This window comes from Athene cunicularia (genome assembly GCF_003259725.1).
Source record: "Athene cunicularia isolate RWA chromosome 8 unlocalized genomic scaffold, athCun1 chr8_part1, whole genome shotgun sequence".
In the NCBI taxonomy this organism is placed as follows: domain Eukaryota; kingdom Metazoa; phylum Chordata; class Aves; order Strigiformes; family Strigidae; genus Athene; species Athene cunicularia.
The window spans coordinates 7,273,223-7,292,318 of NW_020799109.1; the positions used below are offsets into that span (position 1 = coordinate 7,273,223).

General features: G+C 38.4%; 1 protein-coding gene across 1 annotated transcript in view; it reads left to right on the forward strand.

The window, feature by feature from the left end:
- The window catches only part of TTC39A (tetratricopeptide repeat domain 39A), a 46,225-nt gene that overhangs the window by 11,986 nt on the left and 15,143 nt on the right, over positions 1-19,096 (forward strand). Inside the window, exons 6-15 of the mRNA XM_026853697.1 lie at positions 1,439-1,503; positions 3,973-4,072; positions 5,212-5,277; positions 11,651-11,759; positions 12,406-12,473; positions 12,604-12,663; positions 13,431-13,592; positions 15,218-15,309; positions 16,338-16,458; positions 18,730-18,841. Of these exons, the coding sequence (XP_026709498.1) occupies positions 1,439-1,503; positions 3,973-4,072; positions 5,212-5,277; positions 11,651-11,759; positions 12,406-12,473; positions 12,604-12,663; positions 13,431-13,592; positions 15,218-15,309; positions 16,338-16,458; positions 18,730-18,841 (955 nt within the window). The remainder of the gene's footprint in view (positions 1-1,438; positions 1,504-3,972; positions 4,073-5,211; positions 5,278-11,650; positions 11,760-12,405; positions 12,474-12,603; positions 12,664-13,430; positions 13,593-15,217; positions 15,310-16,337; positions 16,459-18,729; positions 18,842-19,096) is intronic.

Genomic DNA, 19,096 nt, shown 5'->3' on the forward strand with positions numbered 1-19,096 from the left:
GTTTTCATGTTGGTTGTCTCTGTTACTGGTATCATGATTATTCTGAATTTAAACATTTTAAAACCATCTTCTTTCCTCTTTTCATTTTTCATTCATAGGAAAATATAACTGAACCTTTGCATATGGTTAGGTATGCTTTAATCTGCCCGCCCCGCCTCCGCAGTTACTAATTAAAAACTGACTTTTTCTACAGAACAAAGAAAAACAGGATCACATTATTTTGCAGTTATTTTGTTTGCGTGTGATTTGGATTCGAGTTTCTGGGGGTATATCATCAGGAATTACGTGTTAATTTATGGTACACGGTTTCTGTCCTGAATTATCACTCTTGATAATGTTGGTTGAGGGTGACTGTTAAGGACACAGGCTAGTGGTGGTGTTGCAGGATGCAAGAGTAAGCCCTTGCCCTTCAGTTCAGGCCATTAGACTTCCTATACTAATTAATAGAAAACAAAGTCTGGATTGTAACTTTGTTGTTTAATTGTAACTTTGATTGGATTGAGTTATCTTCCTGATTTACAGGAGTATGGAAGGCTCTTTGAGGCAGGTTCTGTCTCTTTGTTTACATACTGATGAGCACAATTGGTCCCTGTTTCCTTAACAATAACAGTAGAACAACCAAACGTTAATCTGTGCCATTTTCTTCACAATGCTTCATACAGCCTCTTAAAATGCCATCACAGAAAAATCATCTGCTAAAAGACATACAGTCTTCCTGTCCCAAAGTATCAGCAGATATCAAAACAAACCAGAATGACAGATCATACATGATGAGTGAGGCAAAAAACTGCCACCAGAGAGTTTGGAGACTGCAGAGTTCTCTCTTGGAATAGAACTGTAAACTAATGGTCCCCCAGATACACTTTGCTGTAAGTTCCAAGTTCGTTATAGCTTGTAATGTGACACGTTGCCATATTAGTGTGGATCTCAAATAGATACTTGAATATTCAGACAAGAAAGAACACATGCTGTATAACTTTACTTACCCTGCTCCCTTTTTAGGATGTGAAACTATATTCTGTAGACTTCTGAGGACAGGCAGTTATTTGTATCTGGTGCTGAGCCAGGAAATGTTCAGATCTTAACTGTGCTGAAGGACAAATGAGAGAAGGCTTATTTCTGAAACAGTTACAAATGCATGTACCTTAGGTGCCGTTCTTTAGCTTAGTCCTTCTGTTCATTAATGCAAATTCAGATGGTCCAAAGGTCACAAGGGCTAAACTAATCACAGAAAACATCAAAATAAAGTGTATGTGTCTGTACAGCGTGAAAATATTTTAAGGTAGAAAGGAAATCCTAAATCCACGTATTGTTTCTTAGAGACTTCTATTGTCTGTGTCGTGATGGTTATGTTCGAGCCATGTGTTCATCTCAAGACAGCAAAAGCTTTTTATAACGTTTATAAATTCATATTGCTAATGTGTTTCCTTTCTAACAGGATGAGAATATGGTTAGCTTCATAAAAGGAGGCATCAAAGTCCGAAACAGTTACCAAACATACAGGTGAGTCAGAGTGATGATGTGATTAAGCGTACTCTTTCAGTAAAAAGTGCTGCTGGTCAAATTGTCCAATTCACAAATTAATTACTGTTGTATTTATTGCAGCCTTTATTATGGGCCTCATGTCTTTCTCAGCCCACACAAATTCTTCTTTCCATAACAAAGGACATTGATACGGTTTATTTGGATTGTAAAGACAGTGGACCCCTAACCCTGTTAACTCAGAAGTTTGCCTACTTCATATATTATATCTGAAATTATGTCAAAAAATAACTGTTTTAAACAGTGTAGTGCTCATTGTCTGCATAGCACAATTTGGAGGTCTCGCGCTCATTAGGCATATGGCGTGGTGTTTCTTTATAGTTCTAGCTGCAGCTTTTTGGAACATTCAAAACCAGTAGCTGAAGCACAAGTAATTCCATAATAAATGCATGAAACTATAAAAAATCAAGTGACAATAAACTGAAAGAGCTTGCAATGGAAAGTATAAATTACTTCACAGATTAAACAAATTTACAAAAAATAGGTTTATAGGGGCTAGTTAGCATAGTAGAACAGATGTGGTCTCTCTCTGCATCATGAAGTCCCTGAGCAGTCAATTCCTAGGGGATGCTTTTCCAAGCATATGCTACTGTCTGAGTGAAATATTTGGTTAGCTGGACTTTTAATCTGGTTAAGTATGGCAGTGGTTCTACTCTGAAGAGAAAGTGCATGCTACTGAAAATGATAAGCAGGGTTGCTTATCTGAACTCACAATATGCCCATTACTTAGTATCTATAAACCAAAACCATCTGCATAAGCAGAGTTCTTTCCATCCAGGAAGTTATGGAGATCTACTTTCAATATGTGCAAAAAATTTTGAAGTGCAATAGTAAAAATGACATTAAAAATACACACTATGGGGGGCACATTCAGTTGTGCCTCAGCAAATTAAAATCAGCTCTAGTATAGATTAAAACAAAGTGTTACAAATCTAGTAGCTCTTAGGTGGCCTTTTCCAAAAGAATTCTAACGATAACTGGCATATTATTAAATTACGTATTTTAACAAAGGGAAAATTTGTATATGAGATTGGGAGTTATGATTTTTGTCCTGTATCTTTGATGTGGGAAGAAATAATCGTTTGCACTTTTGATGAGAGTGTGGTGCAACGGGTTACAGAGAAATCAATGAAATATGGAAATGAGACTTTATTTGCTTTGATTGATCATTATTTTTTACAGCCTAGTTTCTGAAATAAAAAGCCATCTTTCCTTTCCCTGCTGTCATCAGTACTGCTTGATAATCCATAACAACAGCAACCCTGAAAAGACAAGAGGAGTCAGTGTTGCAAAGATGAAAAGTTTTAAAACTCTCAGGGAGAAAAGGTTACCATACACGATAAAAAAGATGGAATGAAATAAAACTATAATTCAGAATGAAACATTTGTTTATTGCCAGTGAATAAAAAATATCAGAAAAAATTTCACAGTAGTACAAACTTAAATGAATAATTTTAAAAAGTGAAAACTAAATACTCATCATATTTTAGTTTACTTTAGGACTTGAAATTCGGTCTCAGAACAGCCACAAAAAGTCACACGTCTAGCAGACACAAAACAGCATCCAGTCCAGGTTCTCCAGAAGTATACTGCAAGGGAGGGAGATGACAGTGTCCATATTTGTGGGGGTTTAAGGTGACTCTAAATGCAGGTCTGTTGTAAAGACTGCAGTTACAATGAATAGTCCTATGTCTGTTGGCAACAACCAGCAGATAAAAACAATACAGCCTGAACAGAAAAAATGTGGCTGCCATTAAAAGAGTGTTTTTCTTCTCCTAGTAATTAACAAAATAAACTAAAACAAGAGTGTGAAAAACACATAGCTGTAGAAAGCTTGGAGACTAAACACGTTCAGATCCAGCGGGATTACACAGGGAAATAAGGGGACACTACAAAGTTGAGATCTATGAAAGTTAGAAAAGTGTGTGAAAAGTAATTTCTGATATACCTGCCCATTTAAAAATATTTCTTAGAACTGTATTTTCCTATATATACCAAAATGTTCTTTTGAATGAACATGCACAAAAAAGGAATAACTAATCCTCCAGGGATTAGTGAAACTCATATCAGATTTGCTAACTCAAATTTAACTCTCCTGCAGTGCCCTGTCATCTTTTTGCAGTAGTAAAAGTTGGTGTTGCTCCCAACAGACATTCTTGAAACATTTTCAGGCAGAAATATGGTTGCAAATTGACTGTCTCTTTGACAGGAATTCGTCTCCAGGACTCCGTATTTTTGAATTGATAGTAATGTGACAGAGAAGATTTGTTGATAAAGCCAGGGCAATGTAGGTGTTGCTCACATGAGTGGGCTGAGAAATTGACCTTTTTTGAACTACCATGTAGTTCAAGGTAACTGGGTTACTTTCTTACTGAATTGTAATTAATCATTTTATTTAATGACAGTGTAACAGAATCTTGTGCATTTCAGGGAGCTGGACAGTCTCATACAGTCTCCACATTATGTCAAAGGAGAGAACCATCTTCATTTTGAGGGAGGTGTAAAACTTGGAGTTGGAGCATTTAATCTGGTATGTACCAACAGTTCTTCTCTTGAGCTGAAGTCCTGCAACCTCCTGAAAATTACCTTAATAAGTACCTGAGAAGTTCCACTGATATCAGTGTTACTGATCATATGGTTAAAATTAGGTATGTGTGCTGACAGGATCCCAATCTCTGGTCTAAGAACATCAGGTAGTAATAAATACACTTTAGAAATAAAGAGGCTACTACCTGCAATATGGGCAACACTGCTTTGTATGTGCAGACCTGCTTGTGCATCCTCATGGGGAGATTATCAACTGAGAAATTATCTCATCTGCTGTGGGCTAAGGGCATGTTTTTTCAGAATACAGCTGAATGCCTGTGCCTGGCTTCCAGTGAGGGTGTTCATTAGCCAAGTGACCATGCTTAGGAAGTACTTGGAGGGGAAGGTGGTGTAGTCTTATGAGAAGGGACCCGCTGGGATGGGGGCCGGCAGAAGCCTTGCACAGAAGCAGCAGTTGGCCTGTGCTTTTTACCTCCATTTACTGTTTAACTGGCACTTGGAAAGCAACCAGAGACTTGGCTGTTAGCATGGCAGTGGGTGGGGCAGGGTACATGAGTGGGGCCTGGGGTGCTGCTCAGGCCACTCACTTTTGACTGTTGCTGCTTGTGTTCTCGTCAGAACGTGAGTGGTCAAATGGCACAGGACAGTTCCTGCTGTGTCAGAGAGGCATTGACCCAGAGCTGGTGAGGGGTGACGTGGTTGTTCAGTGATGGGCTGCCGAAAGTGCTTGGTGCTTCCCCTTGCTTGCATTGCTTTATGTGAGTCTGGCACATGCCCAAATCCTAGATTTACTGCACAAAGAACAAATACATACTGTGTGGTGTGCACCCAGTATTTCTGAAACGTTCAAGAAGTACTAGAGTTACTAAGCATATACTATGTAAACATATTTCTGAGCAGGGAATCTTGGAGACATAGGGTCTCTATGTTAAACAAATATTTCTGTCTAAATTGTATGTAAAATATAGTGGGTGTATATGTTTACCCAGGAAATTGTCAGACGTGTAGGATGGTTTTAGTAATTTTAATTATTAATTTCTTGTGTTTGGAAAAGTTGTGTAAGGGCTGGTAGCTGAGAGGCAGAAAGTCCATTGCTGCATAACTGTTGCATTTTTTCTGTAGACATTGTCCATGTTTCCTGCACGAATTCTGAGATTACTGGAGTTTGTTGGATTTTCTGGAAACAAGGTAAATGTGAACTAAATATTATTGGTAAGTTCCCCTCACTCTTAAACTAAAAAATGGAGACAGAAGTTTCTCTCTTCTTCCTCACGTTAGCTGTAACCCTCTGAAACACTCTTGATTGGTATCACATGCACACTGTTAGCACTGATGCTTTCATGCAGCTCAGTTTTCCTTTATTTCTTTGTCTGAACTATTACACTTCAAAGACTGTGATACCATTGTTCAAGGATGATGCAGTTGTGAAACATGGTAAAGACAATGACGATGACAGTGATGTTGACATAATTGGCTTTTTAGTTACTGGGCTCTTGATGTATGCTTGTGCTTAGAAACCCATAGCCAACAGTGTATTCTTAGCCTTTAATATATTAGCTTACTTGATAGTTACTGTCATTGTGATATCTGACAGGTTCCTGCGTGACATCCAGTTGGGAAAAAAAAAAAAAAAAATCTGATTTTTTTCTACATGTCTTTAATAGCAACTGATAACTTGAGTGTGGCACCTAAATTCTGTTTTCCTAAAACAGTAAGTGCTTTTTTGCCCGGAGAGTAACCAGTCTGACCTATGTTGTTTGTGCATGCAGTTTAAGGACAGAAGTTCAGTAATGAAGCACCAGTAAACTCGCATGAACCTGAGTTACTCTGCAGGGCAGATGCACAGAAAGTGCTGTGTTAGGTTTTTGTGTGTTTGTTGTTTCAAAATAGGATGCTAAATTGATGGGAATATCTTGGCCTTGATACCTTGTACCTGCCCTTGTCTCTCATTCTACCAGCAGAAGATGAGATTCACTCAAAGTTGGGTCCCTGGATTAAGAAAATATGGTCCATTTAACCTAAACTATTAGTCACATTTATTTCATAATTGCTGGGTAAGGTAAACTTTTGATGTCCTGCAGACACAACAAAAGCTGTATAAACCAGTTAAAACTTAACTCTTTTGTAATGCTTCCTATTTACAAAACAAGTTTCCAGGAGAAAAATGTTTCCGTAATCAGAGCTGCAACCTTAGGTGACAGGTAGATGAGTGTCATCACCATTTTATTAGTTTGCAGGAAGGATATTATATCTGAAAATAAAATGTCTAGTTTAAAATCAAGGAGCTTTTGACAGAGCATGAATTAGAACTTGGAAATTTCCAGGAGCTGACTGGGAGCTGTTTCACAAGCAGTAGAGGAAAAAATCAAATAGTTCTACCTGTCAGTTAGACCAAAGTGCATCTAAAGCAAAATATTCTTGCAGAAATGTACGGGCAGTTCATTTACCAGCAGAGTTCTGAGAATACTTTGCTGAACATTCATCTTATTGCTGCAGATGAAAATTGTCCCTCTAATTGAATTTCTGTTATTTTCTTTAGGCCCTGGGATTTCTTCTATTGCTATGAGTGGGCTGATACTTGTTTTGATGAGTCAGCTCCTGTTCCAATTTTTTAATAACTCCCTGAAGCATGACCTAGATTGCCATAAATTTATGGCAAAACCCTGCTGTCTGCACACCATAAAAAAGGAGAATTTTAAACATGGTCATCAAAGTTCATTGATGGTCATTTACTTTAACAACCTAGAAAAGTCTTTCTGTATTTAACCTTTGTGAGTCAGATGCCTAAAGTCAAAAGGATAATTGCAGTTGTGTTTGCAATCCTTTCCAGTGGTGGTTTTCCAAAGCCTGCAACAGGAAACTGTCCCCCCTGCAGAACAAGCAGTTTAGAAGGTGAAAGAAAGTGACAGAGGAGGAGAGGGAAAGTTTGTGTGTCATATGCTGCACCCCATCCAGAAGAAAGGAGTTCTAAATACATCTGTGTTTGATCTTGCAGTCTTTTCCACTAAATGCTCATGGTGAGCATCAGATTGTGCAAAAGACAAAAGTCACGGTTAGTGCCTTGAGCTGTTTACAGTTTACCTGAGAGCTGCGGTGCACTGGAGCAGAGCTTGCTTTTGGTATGGGTCATGTGTTTATTAAAACTGGATATAAAATTGCATTGTGATATCTTCCACAATACTAATCTGCCTTGAAGCCAGCAGATTTTCCCCTAGGGGCTCTAATTGTCTCTCAGACATGTCATGTCTGATAGTAAATGAGGACATGCCCAAAGCTCCATTACTTCCGAAGCCATTTGTGGGCACTGTGGACAACATGATCAATTTAACAGCAGTCTGGAGTCTCAAAATAGTAGGTAGGATAAGATCGACAAAGTATAAAAGTAGCCTGAGGCCACGTTTGTTCCCTTCCAGTCCAAGATGTGCCAGTTGTGCCCTTCTCATTGTTCAAGCTCCTTTCCCCTGTGTCATTAGTCAAAACACAGGTTTATTTGTGTTTGATGGCATAGGCCCTGCATTTAGGCATTGAGGTTTGATACAGGTTTGCCGTATTTCATGAGAAAATTTTTGTGGGCAGAGGTATGTATCATACACCTTCAGGTACACTGTGCTGGGAAGTGTGCCTTCCTCACTCGCTGGGCAGTAGGTGGAGTATGTGTCCCATCTGGACTTTTTGTGTTTAATGAAAATTAACTTCTGATGTGAGATCAGAAGAGTCCTGGCACTATCTCCCATATAAGCTTTGAACCCTTCTTGCTGATTCCTCTGCCAGGTCTCAGGCTGATATTTAATCTTGAGATATTATTTATATTTTATAGACGATTATAAATACTGTGCTGCTGCACTGTAGAAAAGTTTGACATGAGCTCACCATATGTTAAAGTGCAATTTGTCGGGGGGTCAGATGACAGCATGATTTCAGGGGAAGGCAGAAACCAGATATAACCAATTTCTTTCAAATTATACTTTTTGATGTGGGAGGACATTTTTCCCAAAGCAGCCGAGCTGAAGAATATTTTTGATGTGCCAATTTGTAATAAATTGAATTCCACTTTCCCAGTAAGCATCTTTTTGAATTGCATTTTGGTCTCTTCTACACATTTTAAATGAAGGTTAAACATAAAATCATTTAATGGGATACATTCAAATGCCCTGTCTACCAGTTTAATTAGTTCTTCATAAAAGCTGTTAGTAGTGTCCATCATCCTTGCTAAGCCTGCAGTAATGTCATCGGGTCATGGGACATGAATGATGACCTTGCTTTGCTTTCTTTGTCAAGATCCCTAATTAAAAGAGAGTGATTTTAAAATATCATTCAAGAGCTTTTGCTTCAGGAATATAGATGGATTTTAGTCGGTGGCAACTGAAATAAATATGAACCCATGTCAGTGTTGTCTGCTAATGGTTTGGAGCATTGTCCTTGTATGTCCTGCATTCGCTGTGGAAATCCTCACTGCTCATATGGGGAGTCTTGAATAGCAGAGCATTGGATGTCTTGGGACAAGGATCAAATCAATGAGATACTGATGTAATATAATGTCGGGACAGTCTTAGGAATTAAGAGATTGTGGGGTGTTATGAGCAACTTGCACAGAAAGGTGAGAGTTACCGTACTGGATCACATTTGTCTCCAAGAACTGTCATTGCTCCCTGTTCTGCATTATACCTTATGCCCTTCAGAGTAACTTAGATTTTGTGTGAAAACAAAACCTAAATGTGTTAATGTCACTTAAGTATTTTGGAGGAATTACGAGCACTTACTGCCTTGACATCTGTTTTATGTTGTAGCAATATGCCCTGTAATAGACTTCGTTTGGAAGTTCATACCTGGTGTTCTGGGATTGCTCATATCACCTGTGGAACAGGTGTGGGAGATACTTGTGGGTTATTTATGGTTAGAAGGTGTGTCCTAACAATTAAATATTATATACTCAGTGACTGGCACAGGTGAGTGTAGCTCACTGACAGTTTCTCCTTAGGTTCAAGTAGTAGCTGCTTGTGATTTGGTTCTGAGATCCTCAGCTCGATCCCCGGTGAGATTACATGGGGGTATTGCCCAACTCGTGACACCTCACTTAGCTGGTTAGGTTTGCTGGCTAATCTCTGTAGGCTCCCTGTGGAGAGAGTAGGTGCTTGAAAAAGTGATTCATAATGTCTGACCTGGGCTTCTGTGCTGAATTGTTCCCTGGAGAAGTACCTTTGTCTCTCCCAGCCACAGAGGCAGCCCAGGGAGGCTGGCTGGGTGTAGTATCTAAAACGTGTTTCCCAGCGACACCCTTCATCATACCACTTCCCGGGGGGGAGTCTCATCCTAATAGAAGCAGTTTACAAGAGGGGTTTTTCTTTGAGGAGAAACAGCTTTGTTGCAGCCTTTTGTACAAGCAAGTGTTGTAATACTAGTAACTGCTTTTTTCCAAACTGTGTCTACTGATTACATTGTTACTTTAATATAAAAAATTTGGGGTATTCAAGTGGCAGAATGAAAAGTAAGCATTCTTTAATACCTGTACTGAACAAAATAGGATTATGGACATACCACAGAGCGAACTAACTTGCTCAGTGAGCTTCCCATACCTGTGTAACTACTCGGTTTAAGAATTTAGGCTCAAGTATGCCAGATTTGTAGCCCTCTTCTGATGAGTGGGCAATGTTCTTAATCCAGTTACTTCACAGTTACTGCGTTCCAGGATGCAGTCCCCCATAGTGTGGGTGTGGGTTGCGGTCTTTATCCATACAGATGATGACTTTGTGTTTGGCTGTATTAAAATACATATTTGAGACTAAAATGCCTAAGTGAGATCAACTTGACAAATGATTAAATTATTCTATATGACTGATAAAATTTGTTTCTGTATCATTCTTAGGGCTATTCACAAATGTGATCAGCATTGATTTTTATATGTATTTTTATATTATATGGAATATAGCAAATACTGTAAGGCCTAATACTGGTGTCAGTAAAGGCTCAGTGAAATATGCAGCCTGAAGGTTTTTAACTTCAAAAAAATGTACTTTAGAAATCTGTTCTAGAATGTTTTTCTGCCAAAATTCATTCCACAGAATGTTTTGTCTTACTTCTACCTCACAGTGCTCTAGTGCTACTTTTTTAAAAATCCAAATATCTGTAGTTTTCATCTGGGCAGTTTAAAGAAGTTGAATATATTGTATTTTGTTACTTATCTATATCTATCAAAGTTTTGCTCTCAGCAGAAAATGAAGCTAGCTTTATTTTGCCAAGTGCTTAATTAAGTCATTGATTTTCAGTAATTATTTTACTATCTCTTAATTTCTTCTGAAGAGACATACAAGTCAGTATTTTCATTATTTTGTCCATGCTAGATGTTGTACTAATTGACCTGCAAATACATGTGTTAGTAGTACCTTTCCCTATAACAGTAATAAATGTAATAAATTATTATTTTTTTAAAAAACACAAAATAATTGTATTTCTATGAAAACACTTAACCACACTAGTTAAGTGAAAAGTACATGTATGATGAAAATATGTTTACAAGCTTCAGGGTTTACAGTAAGTGGTAAAGTTGAGGTAGCATAACACCCCTCTCTTGACAAGGTCACAGAAGAGATGAAAATCTGTGTTGAGGTCACGCTCTGAGTGCTCTCTCTGATAACTTCTGCAGTGGCTCCCATAGACATCCCTTGGGGTCCCTATTTATAGTGTAGCTGGTTTGAAAAGATGTCCTTATAGTCACATACATCATGTTCCAGTAACTTTCCATTGCAGTCATAGTATGGCTTTTAAACAGAATTTTTCTCAGCACACAGTGGATCTTGCTGTGCGTGTTTACTAGCAGGCAGATCTCATGTTTAATATGTTTGCATATTTATATTCTTCTTGTTGATATCATGGAACCAGTTCTAGAACGGGCTGCTAAATGCTGTTGCCTCAGGAGTTTGAATCCTTAAAGTTGGTTATCCATCACGCTGTCACTGAACAGGAATACAGTGTTATACTTGATTGCTCCAGTTCTTCCCAAAGGGAAGAGAAAAATTCTTTTCATCATATTTTTCCACTGGTGGTAGTGGGCCAACATCATTGCAAAGCTCCTTTTGTTCTTAGCATACTTATAAACATCCTTTTACCTTGTCATCTTTTGCCCTGCTACTGGTAGATTAGTTTCTTTTCTTGATATCTTTAACTTACTTCTGTAGTGAATAACAACAAATGTGGATACATTGCACAATTGTATTTGCCTTGCATTTCAAAACTCTGTGTTTTTTGTTTCTGGAATGCTGTTTAGCAGCACTTGGATGATGGCGATAAGTTGTCTCACATTCTCTCATGTTAACCATGTAATACCTCCCAAGTTGCTGCTCTGTCATCAGATGTTTTCCAGGCTAAGCAGTAACTCCAAGAAAAACTGTTGGATAACTTCATATGTGTATTTTTATCTTTGACTGCTATGTAAGCAATGTACGTCGGTGGATTTGGGGAATTTGAGTGAGCAATTTGTAGATGATGCTGCAGAAGTTAACAAACTAGCAAAACACAGCTTTGGTACTTTTTCAGTACTTTGTCCTCCTCACCTCTGTTTGCACAGGAGCATGGTCTGCTGCAGCTTCAAGAAGGAGCATCATCATACAGCTTTAGGTCGGTGCTGTGTACCATGCTGTTGCTTTGCTATCATACTTTCATGACCTTTGTGTTAGGTAAGATTGTTTATAATAACTCTTGGATTTGATTAGTTCTTGTGGGACACAGAGGGGGAAAAAGATGATTCTGTCACCTATCTGTTGGTGAATTGTTTGTTCATGACCAGATTAAATTACATTTGTGTGTAATTTTACAATAGTGATCATAATTGAAGAGAGTATCTTCAAGATGGAGCTTTGCTTGACAAGAAGGGAGACTGTGGGGATAGCAAAGAAAGTTGTGAGGACTAAATCTGTCTTCAGTAGTCATGTGCATTATTTTGGAGGTTAAAATAATGGCTGTAAGTGATGACCTCCTGAATACTTTGTTCATGTGCCATGCCTGACTTTTTGGGGAGCTGATAGCTTCCCACTGAGACATGCTCTCGTCTTATCTCCTGCTAAAGCATTCTGCAGAATGTGTTTGTCTATGCATAGATGAGTTTTCAAGTCAGTAAGCACAGTGTTGTTCAGGTCTTCCTGCTCGCTGGCTTAGTGCAATGCCAACCTGTATTTATGCCTTACTTATCAGAGAGAGGACCTTACATATTGGCCAGATGAGGATGGCGAATCAGTACCTTGCATTCCTGTTGTGGGGTTGGTTTTTTTTTTTCCTTTTTAATTTTCTTAATACTTTTATCACTTGCGTTTTTATGCATTCTAGGGACAGGAAAAGGAAATGTTGAGGAGGCAGAAAGACTACTTAAGCCTTACTTGGCTCGTTATCCAAAGGTAAAATGAATCATAATATAATCTGGTATGATCATTTAATGTTTTCTTGCCAAATAACAAAGATCTAGACTGTATGGTCAGCTTGAAAACTGTTACAGAATACTTGTATTTTTATTATTATTTATTACAGGGAGCCATATTCCTGTTTTTTGCAGGCAGGATAGAAACACTAAAGGGCAATATTGATGCGGTAAGTAATCCTTTTGCTCTTGGGAAAGCAAGTTTCAAAAGCTTTAGAAAAACTCCTCCAGGAACAATGTTTCCTTTCTGGCTAATGTTTCCTGTGGCTTTGACCTATATGTAATTTATGAGTTACAAACAGGAATTTTGAAAACTATTTTGACTAGCTTGTTTGACCAGTTCATTTTGCTACCCTTCCCAATTTCTGGTGATAATCTAGTCCACCAGTATGAATGACACAGTTTTCTCATTGTCTTTCCTATCCTGAAGCAAGTTGTGCCTTTAATAACATCCAGTGGTAATCCTTTGCCTTCAGTCTGAGTGGAGAGTCATAAAAGACTTGAAAGAATTAGGAAGGAGAAGAATGCGTGTCAAAAATACTCTGGGGCAGTGTATCAGCTGGTGTGCAGTGCGGTAGCTCCCTTGAAATCTTTGGAGCTGCAACAGTAAATGTCAGCTGAGCATCTGTCCTTAGACTTTAGTTTCCTAATTTCCCTAGACACAAACATTCATTTTGCCTAGGCTTAAAACTTAATATAATTTCCAGGAATAGGGAGCTCTGTGGCAGTGTGAATTTGCTAACACCAGGATGACTGCGGAGCCAAGGATCTTTTGTGTGAAGCCAACAGATGTGATTTTGGGGAATACTGGGCTGTTAATAATTTGGAAATTGCAGGAGCCATGCTGGCAGATCATGGAGCCCCAGTGTCGCTTACAGCACTGGTATATGTGCATTTACACATGATTAAGGCAGTGTTTGGAAATCTCTGTGTTCAGGCGGTTAATAGGTATGAAGAATGTTGCGAGGCTCAGCAATATTGGAAGCAGTTTCATCACATGTGTTACTGGGAGCTCATGTGGTGCTTCACCTACAAGCGCCAGTGGAAGATGGCTTTCTTCTATGCAGACCTGCTAAGCAAAGAAAACACTTGGTCAAAGGTAAGTTAAGTGGAACAGGAGGGCAGGAGGCCCTTGTAGTATATATTAACTTGAGTTGGTGTTTTGTAGCTTTGAAGCTTTTGTAGCTTTGAAGATGAAGATTATAAAACAAAACGTGATCTGCTGTGGCTCTTTTAGAACCATGTGAACTGCAGACACTCAAATCTGAACAGATTGTGGGCAAACAGAAATCTTTTGGGCCTGACTTGTAGATGAAGAACAGATTTTGTTAAAGATGTTTGGCGGTGTATTGACTCATTGTGTCATCAACAGATTGCAATTAGTGGCGCAAGTAGCCATTTCTTTCATTATCTTATGGATATAAGCTCTTTTGGTGATGAGTGAGGCTAGCCATGATGGTGCCTCCAGGATAACAAATATAATTAGAAGAGGCGCCTTGCCTTGTGTCAGAAAAGGAGAAGCTCTTCCATCCAGAACCCTGGTAGCTTTCCTCCTTCCAGTCTTCCCCTGAGCCCCAGGGAAATCTGTCAGATGGGATTAAGTCTGGCCCTGGGGGTTGAGGGATGTAGTTGATTGGAGGCTTTGTTTCTTCTTAATGTGATCTGACTGTGTGTGTGGGGAGGGTATCTCTGTCTGCTTTTTCTACTACACATTGTATGTATTAGCCAAGTGGAACCAAAACTGACATAAGGTCCAAGCAACCAGGTGAGAGAAAATCTCAGTGCTCACACTCAGGTGAAAACAGCAGGGTGGACCCTGGTGCCCCTGGGGATTCCAGCCCGGGTGCATTAATCTGAATAGCTCCTACAGTCAGGGGTGTACCACCTGGCTAAAAGCCTCAATATCCTGAAATGCTGTAGAATTCATATTAACATGTATCCTTTTAAACTGTGTGGAGTTTTACACTATATATTGCTGGCACCTTCGAGAAGCAGAGATGCTTCCTATTCCTGTGTTACCTATGGTGCAACATGATAGTAGCAAACTAGTAACTACATGAGCTGAATGAAAGATGGTCACATGTATGCACTGTTAGATTCCTGTGTAAATAGATAATCACAGCTTAAAATGTTACCAAAAACCTCCTGCAACTTATGGTTACTTCTTAAGGCAGCACTCAGGAACTCAGCAACTATTACTCTCTACTGTTGCAAGAATTGTAATGTCCTCTGCTGCTTTGCTTTCCTTGGTTGCTGAAGGTATCATTGCTCAGGAATCCCTATGAAATCGGTACTTTTCATAATCTGAAATCATGAAACCCTTCAAAAACTGTTTTCTAGAACTTAATATTTGAGATAACACTACCAAGTTATGATTGGACACATATAGTATGTTTTTTTCTCTGAGCATGACCTTTTCATAAGTTTTTTAGCATGTATTCCTGAGAGTAATAAAAATTTTCTTTACACAAGCATGACATTTGTTCCTAGAGTTTGGACATAAACTATAAATTGATACAAAGTAAACAGTCATACATAATACAAAAAATATTTCTATATTCCACTTCTAAAATACTTATCTCTTGCTCGAAATTTTGTAAATTTATATCTGTTTGTGGGCAGAAGCAGAAACTTTCCTCTTTGTTGCTGTTTTGTGCTTTATATCAATAATGGCAATGCTGTAAATTCGTTTTTTTATATAGATATTCTTGATTGCATTTACAGGCTACTTATATTTACATGAAAGCTGCTTATCTCAGTATGTTTGGACCAGATGACTGCAGTCCTTTTGGAGACAGTGAAGTTGAATTATTTAGGTAAAATTTCTTAATTCCCAGTTACAGCAGTTTCTTATCTTTTCACATCACAGTGTTAGTGGAAGAGAGGCAAAATTACCCATTGTGCAGTTGGAAGATCTGCACAAATAGCATTGGATTGGTAAGAAATGGCAGAATGAAACATTCCTTTAGAATAAAGTGGACGCTGAGTTCAGACAGATTTCTCCTGGCCTGGAAATACTTTAGGAGTAGGATAGTAGGTTTATCAGCCACCATACAGTGGCTGCTGCTGTAGCATGTAATATTCACATTCTTTTGCAGTTATTTCCTTTAATCAAAATGGCATGTAAGATATGAAAGCCTTCAATGGATTATGGTACAAGATGTGTGCCTCCTTAGTGAAAACTTCAGTACAAACTTGATTCTTGGGTTTTGAGTCTAAGAGAAATCTGAAATAGTTAAACGTCCAAGTGAATATATGCATGATTAACACAGTGAGTTAACCTGACTGTAATGTTTAAGCCCAAAAATGCCTAAATGTTGCTGGGGCAAAGAATATTGATTACTTTGGTTTTTACAGTTTCTATAAAATCAAAATATCACTTTTTTATGTGCTTATAATATATTGATACTTCTCAGGTTTTCCATATCTTATATAATCATTGCAAGTAGATTTCACTGGATTTGGGATCCATTACGAAATGAAGAGGTTTGGTCTTTGGGAGAATGTGAGCAGCACTGACAAAAGCTAGCTTGTCTCTTCATCTGTGAACAGAGGTGGGCCCTTCATAAAGTTAGGTGCATCATCTAATTTATTCTTTGGGTGAGGAAGAGTCCCTCTTCCTCCTGCTTGATTAAAGAGGAAGCCTAGAGATATACGTGCCCTGCATAAAGACAGCTTTTGTGAATATGTGTTGCTCAGCTTCCCCAGAGGTAGCAATAGCTCAGTGTGTAACAGCTTTTAAAGTTCCCTTTGGTTTGATTTTTTTTTTTTTTAAAAGTTTGAATGTTTTTTTCCCAGAGGCTCACAGAGGAAAAATTCCTTACATTTTCCTTTAAACTTTCAGGATTGTTCCCAGTTTGAAACTGAAAATTGCAGGGAAATCTCTGCCTACAGAAAAATTTGCAATTCGGAAAGCTCGACGGTATCTTTCTTCAAACCCCATTCCTTTGCCTGTTCCACCTTTGGTAAGTTAGAAATATTTCCCCCTCCCTTAACATTTTTTTAATTTATGGAAATAAAACCAAGATAATTAGTATAGTATCTTTCCATGTTTCTAAGGTAAAACCTCTGCAGGAGACTGGAATGTTCCCAAAGCAAAGCCAAATGAATGCGAGGAATGCTGTAAAACTGGGGCATGCACCAGCCACAGGGAACTAAACCAGTTGTTTGTGACACGTAACTGTGTTGCATGTGTAATTCATTATTCCAGCAATAGACTAGCATGCTCCTAACAGCTTTCTTTTGATTCCCTTTTGAGGAACTTTGCCCTAGGTCTCTTCTGTCATGTGTCATTTACTGGCACTACTAAAAGAAGACTTTTAGATACAAGTTACAGGGGGGGGGAGGAAACAACACAGGAATTGGGGACTGCATGTAAGCAGCTATTTAATGTGCCCCTGAATGTTTGCGATTTGGTGCTCTCCAGAACAACTCATGGGTGTGGGGATGAAATAACCGAATCCTGTAGCCACTCCAGAAACCCATTGCATACTGTTTGTCTTGTTTTTTTTTCTTTTTACCTGTAATGCTGGCCAGTTCCCTGTGGCCAGATGAGAAGAGCTGCATAAGGCACCCATTGCCATGCTCATGGTGCACTTAAAAAACCTGTTTGTGAAGAACATGTAAAAGAACATAAAAGGATTTGAAGTCCACACGTTTGCCAAGTGCAGTGATGTTAATATCTGCAGTGCTTTGAGCTGTTATGTTTGAGAAACAGATGGATAATTAGTAAATACTCTTTAAGAAAATATCTGAATAAGGAAAGCCTCTTGGAGACACCAGTGAGTAGTCATTTCTCAGCCCACCAGCTGGGTATGTGACACAGTGCTTCCTGAAGGAATATAGTTGTTACAGCATAGCGTGAGTAATCTCTAGGGACCACTTTCCACTGAGTCTTAAGACTGAAATGAGAGAAATAATTAGGTTACTTTGATTTGCCTTTCAGGTTTCAGACATTGTAGAGAATAAGAAACGTGCACACCTGGGGTTTGGCTGGGCTATTTTAATGGGATTTTAGCAGAACAGGTTTCTCTAGGCAGAACTCTTCTTGGAGTGGCCGGGCACTGCGCCCTTTGTTTCTGCTGCAGTTGCATTTCTGAGGCAGCAGATGCCGCAGCTGAACAGTTAAAAGCACTCTGAAGATGTGAAATTGGGAGCAGCATCTCATCTCTAGGATTTTTCATTTCACCGTGAAGGGACTTGCTGAGAGGAGCGAGTCCTGAAGGAAGTCTTAGCTCAGAGGTTTAGCCTAGAATAAATGTAGTTTGAATACTTCAGTTTCAAACCCATGTTAACAAATCTGCATTAAATACAGTAAGTTCAGCACAGGTTTTCCAATCAGTAGAGACCAGATGGTGGAAAGCAACATCGACTAGGGTTAACGTGCTGTTTCATCTATTCTAGCCTGACAGCTTTTTGTATTATAGTTCCAGAACTCAGTTACTCTGTACAGAAACTTTATCGAAAAGTTTTGATTTATCAAGTACAGACTAGGTCATAAAAATAAATAATGTGTCATGAGGACTAGTCTTAAGTCTGTACAGTATTTCCATCTTTAACTTTGTGATTGCTAGTGGCAATGGGCCCATTTGTCTGGTGATAGAAGAGAGAACCCAAATAATAAAAGGAATTAAACCAGCAGTTTTTGATAAAATTTACTCTTAAGAACAGTTGAATAAGAAATAAGTTACTTTTGTTGGGAATATCAAACAAACCTGAAGAATTTAAAGGGTTTATAGTTCAGCTCTAAGATTCTGTTGGTTGGTTTGAAGCTTGGTTTAAAGGTTAGGAGGTTTGGTTTTCTTTTTGTTTTGCTGTCCTGAGATTTCGTATTTTTTGTATGAAATCAATACATTGTAGATGTTTGTAGTTATTACTGCCCTGGCTAGGATAAAACAAGAGGAGACCTTAATCAAGGGACAGTTACCCATGTGCAATGAATGTTTTATGTCTGTTTTATTGGTACTTGTTTTCATCTATAAGTGAGATTGTGTTTGCATTCTGTTCAAGCAATCCTCCATGCATTGTGTGTAGCAAATGGCTCTTTGCTTGTCTTCCAGGACTAATTTGTTCTGAAAACCAATGTAACAAGTTTTCAGTTGCAATGAAAATAAGTTTTCACAAACTGATTATTTATTTAAGGAATCTGTAACTTTTTCATCGTACAGCAATACTCTAAAGTATTGCATTTATCCAGTATTGTAATTAATGATGCTGTCATTTCTCCCTGACCCTAGGAAATGATGTATATCTGGAACGGGTATGCTGTAATTGGAAAATGTCCCAACTTAACAGAAGGCATGTTAGAGACTTTAATTGAAGCAGAAGAAGCATTGGCAAGAAGTTCAGGTAATCAGTGATATGATTTAAACAGGTATTTTACAGTGCAATAGCTAAAGATATTATCTGTGAATAGAGACGCTCATTAGTAAACTTAATCTGATCATAGTAGGAACCTAGATAATGAAACCATAAACTGTTGATGCAGATAGGAATACTTTTCCTTTTTAATACAGCAATAACTTACAATAGTAGCAAGTGGTTTTCCATCCACAGATGTGTATTAGGAATAGTTTATAACATGTATTAGAGGACTGTTTATTT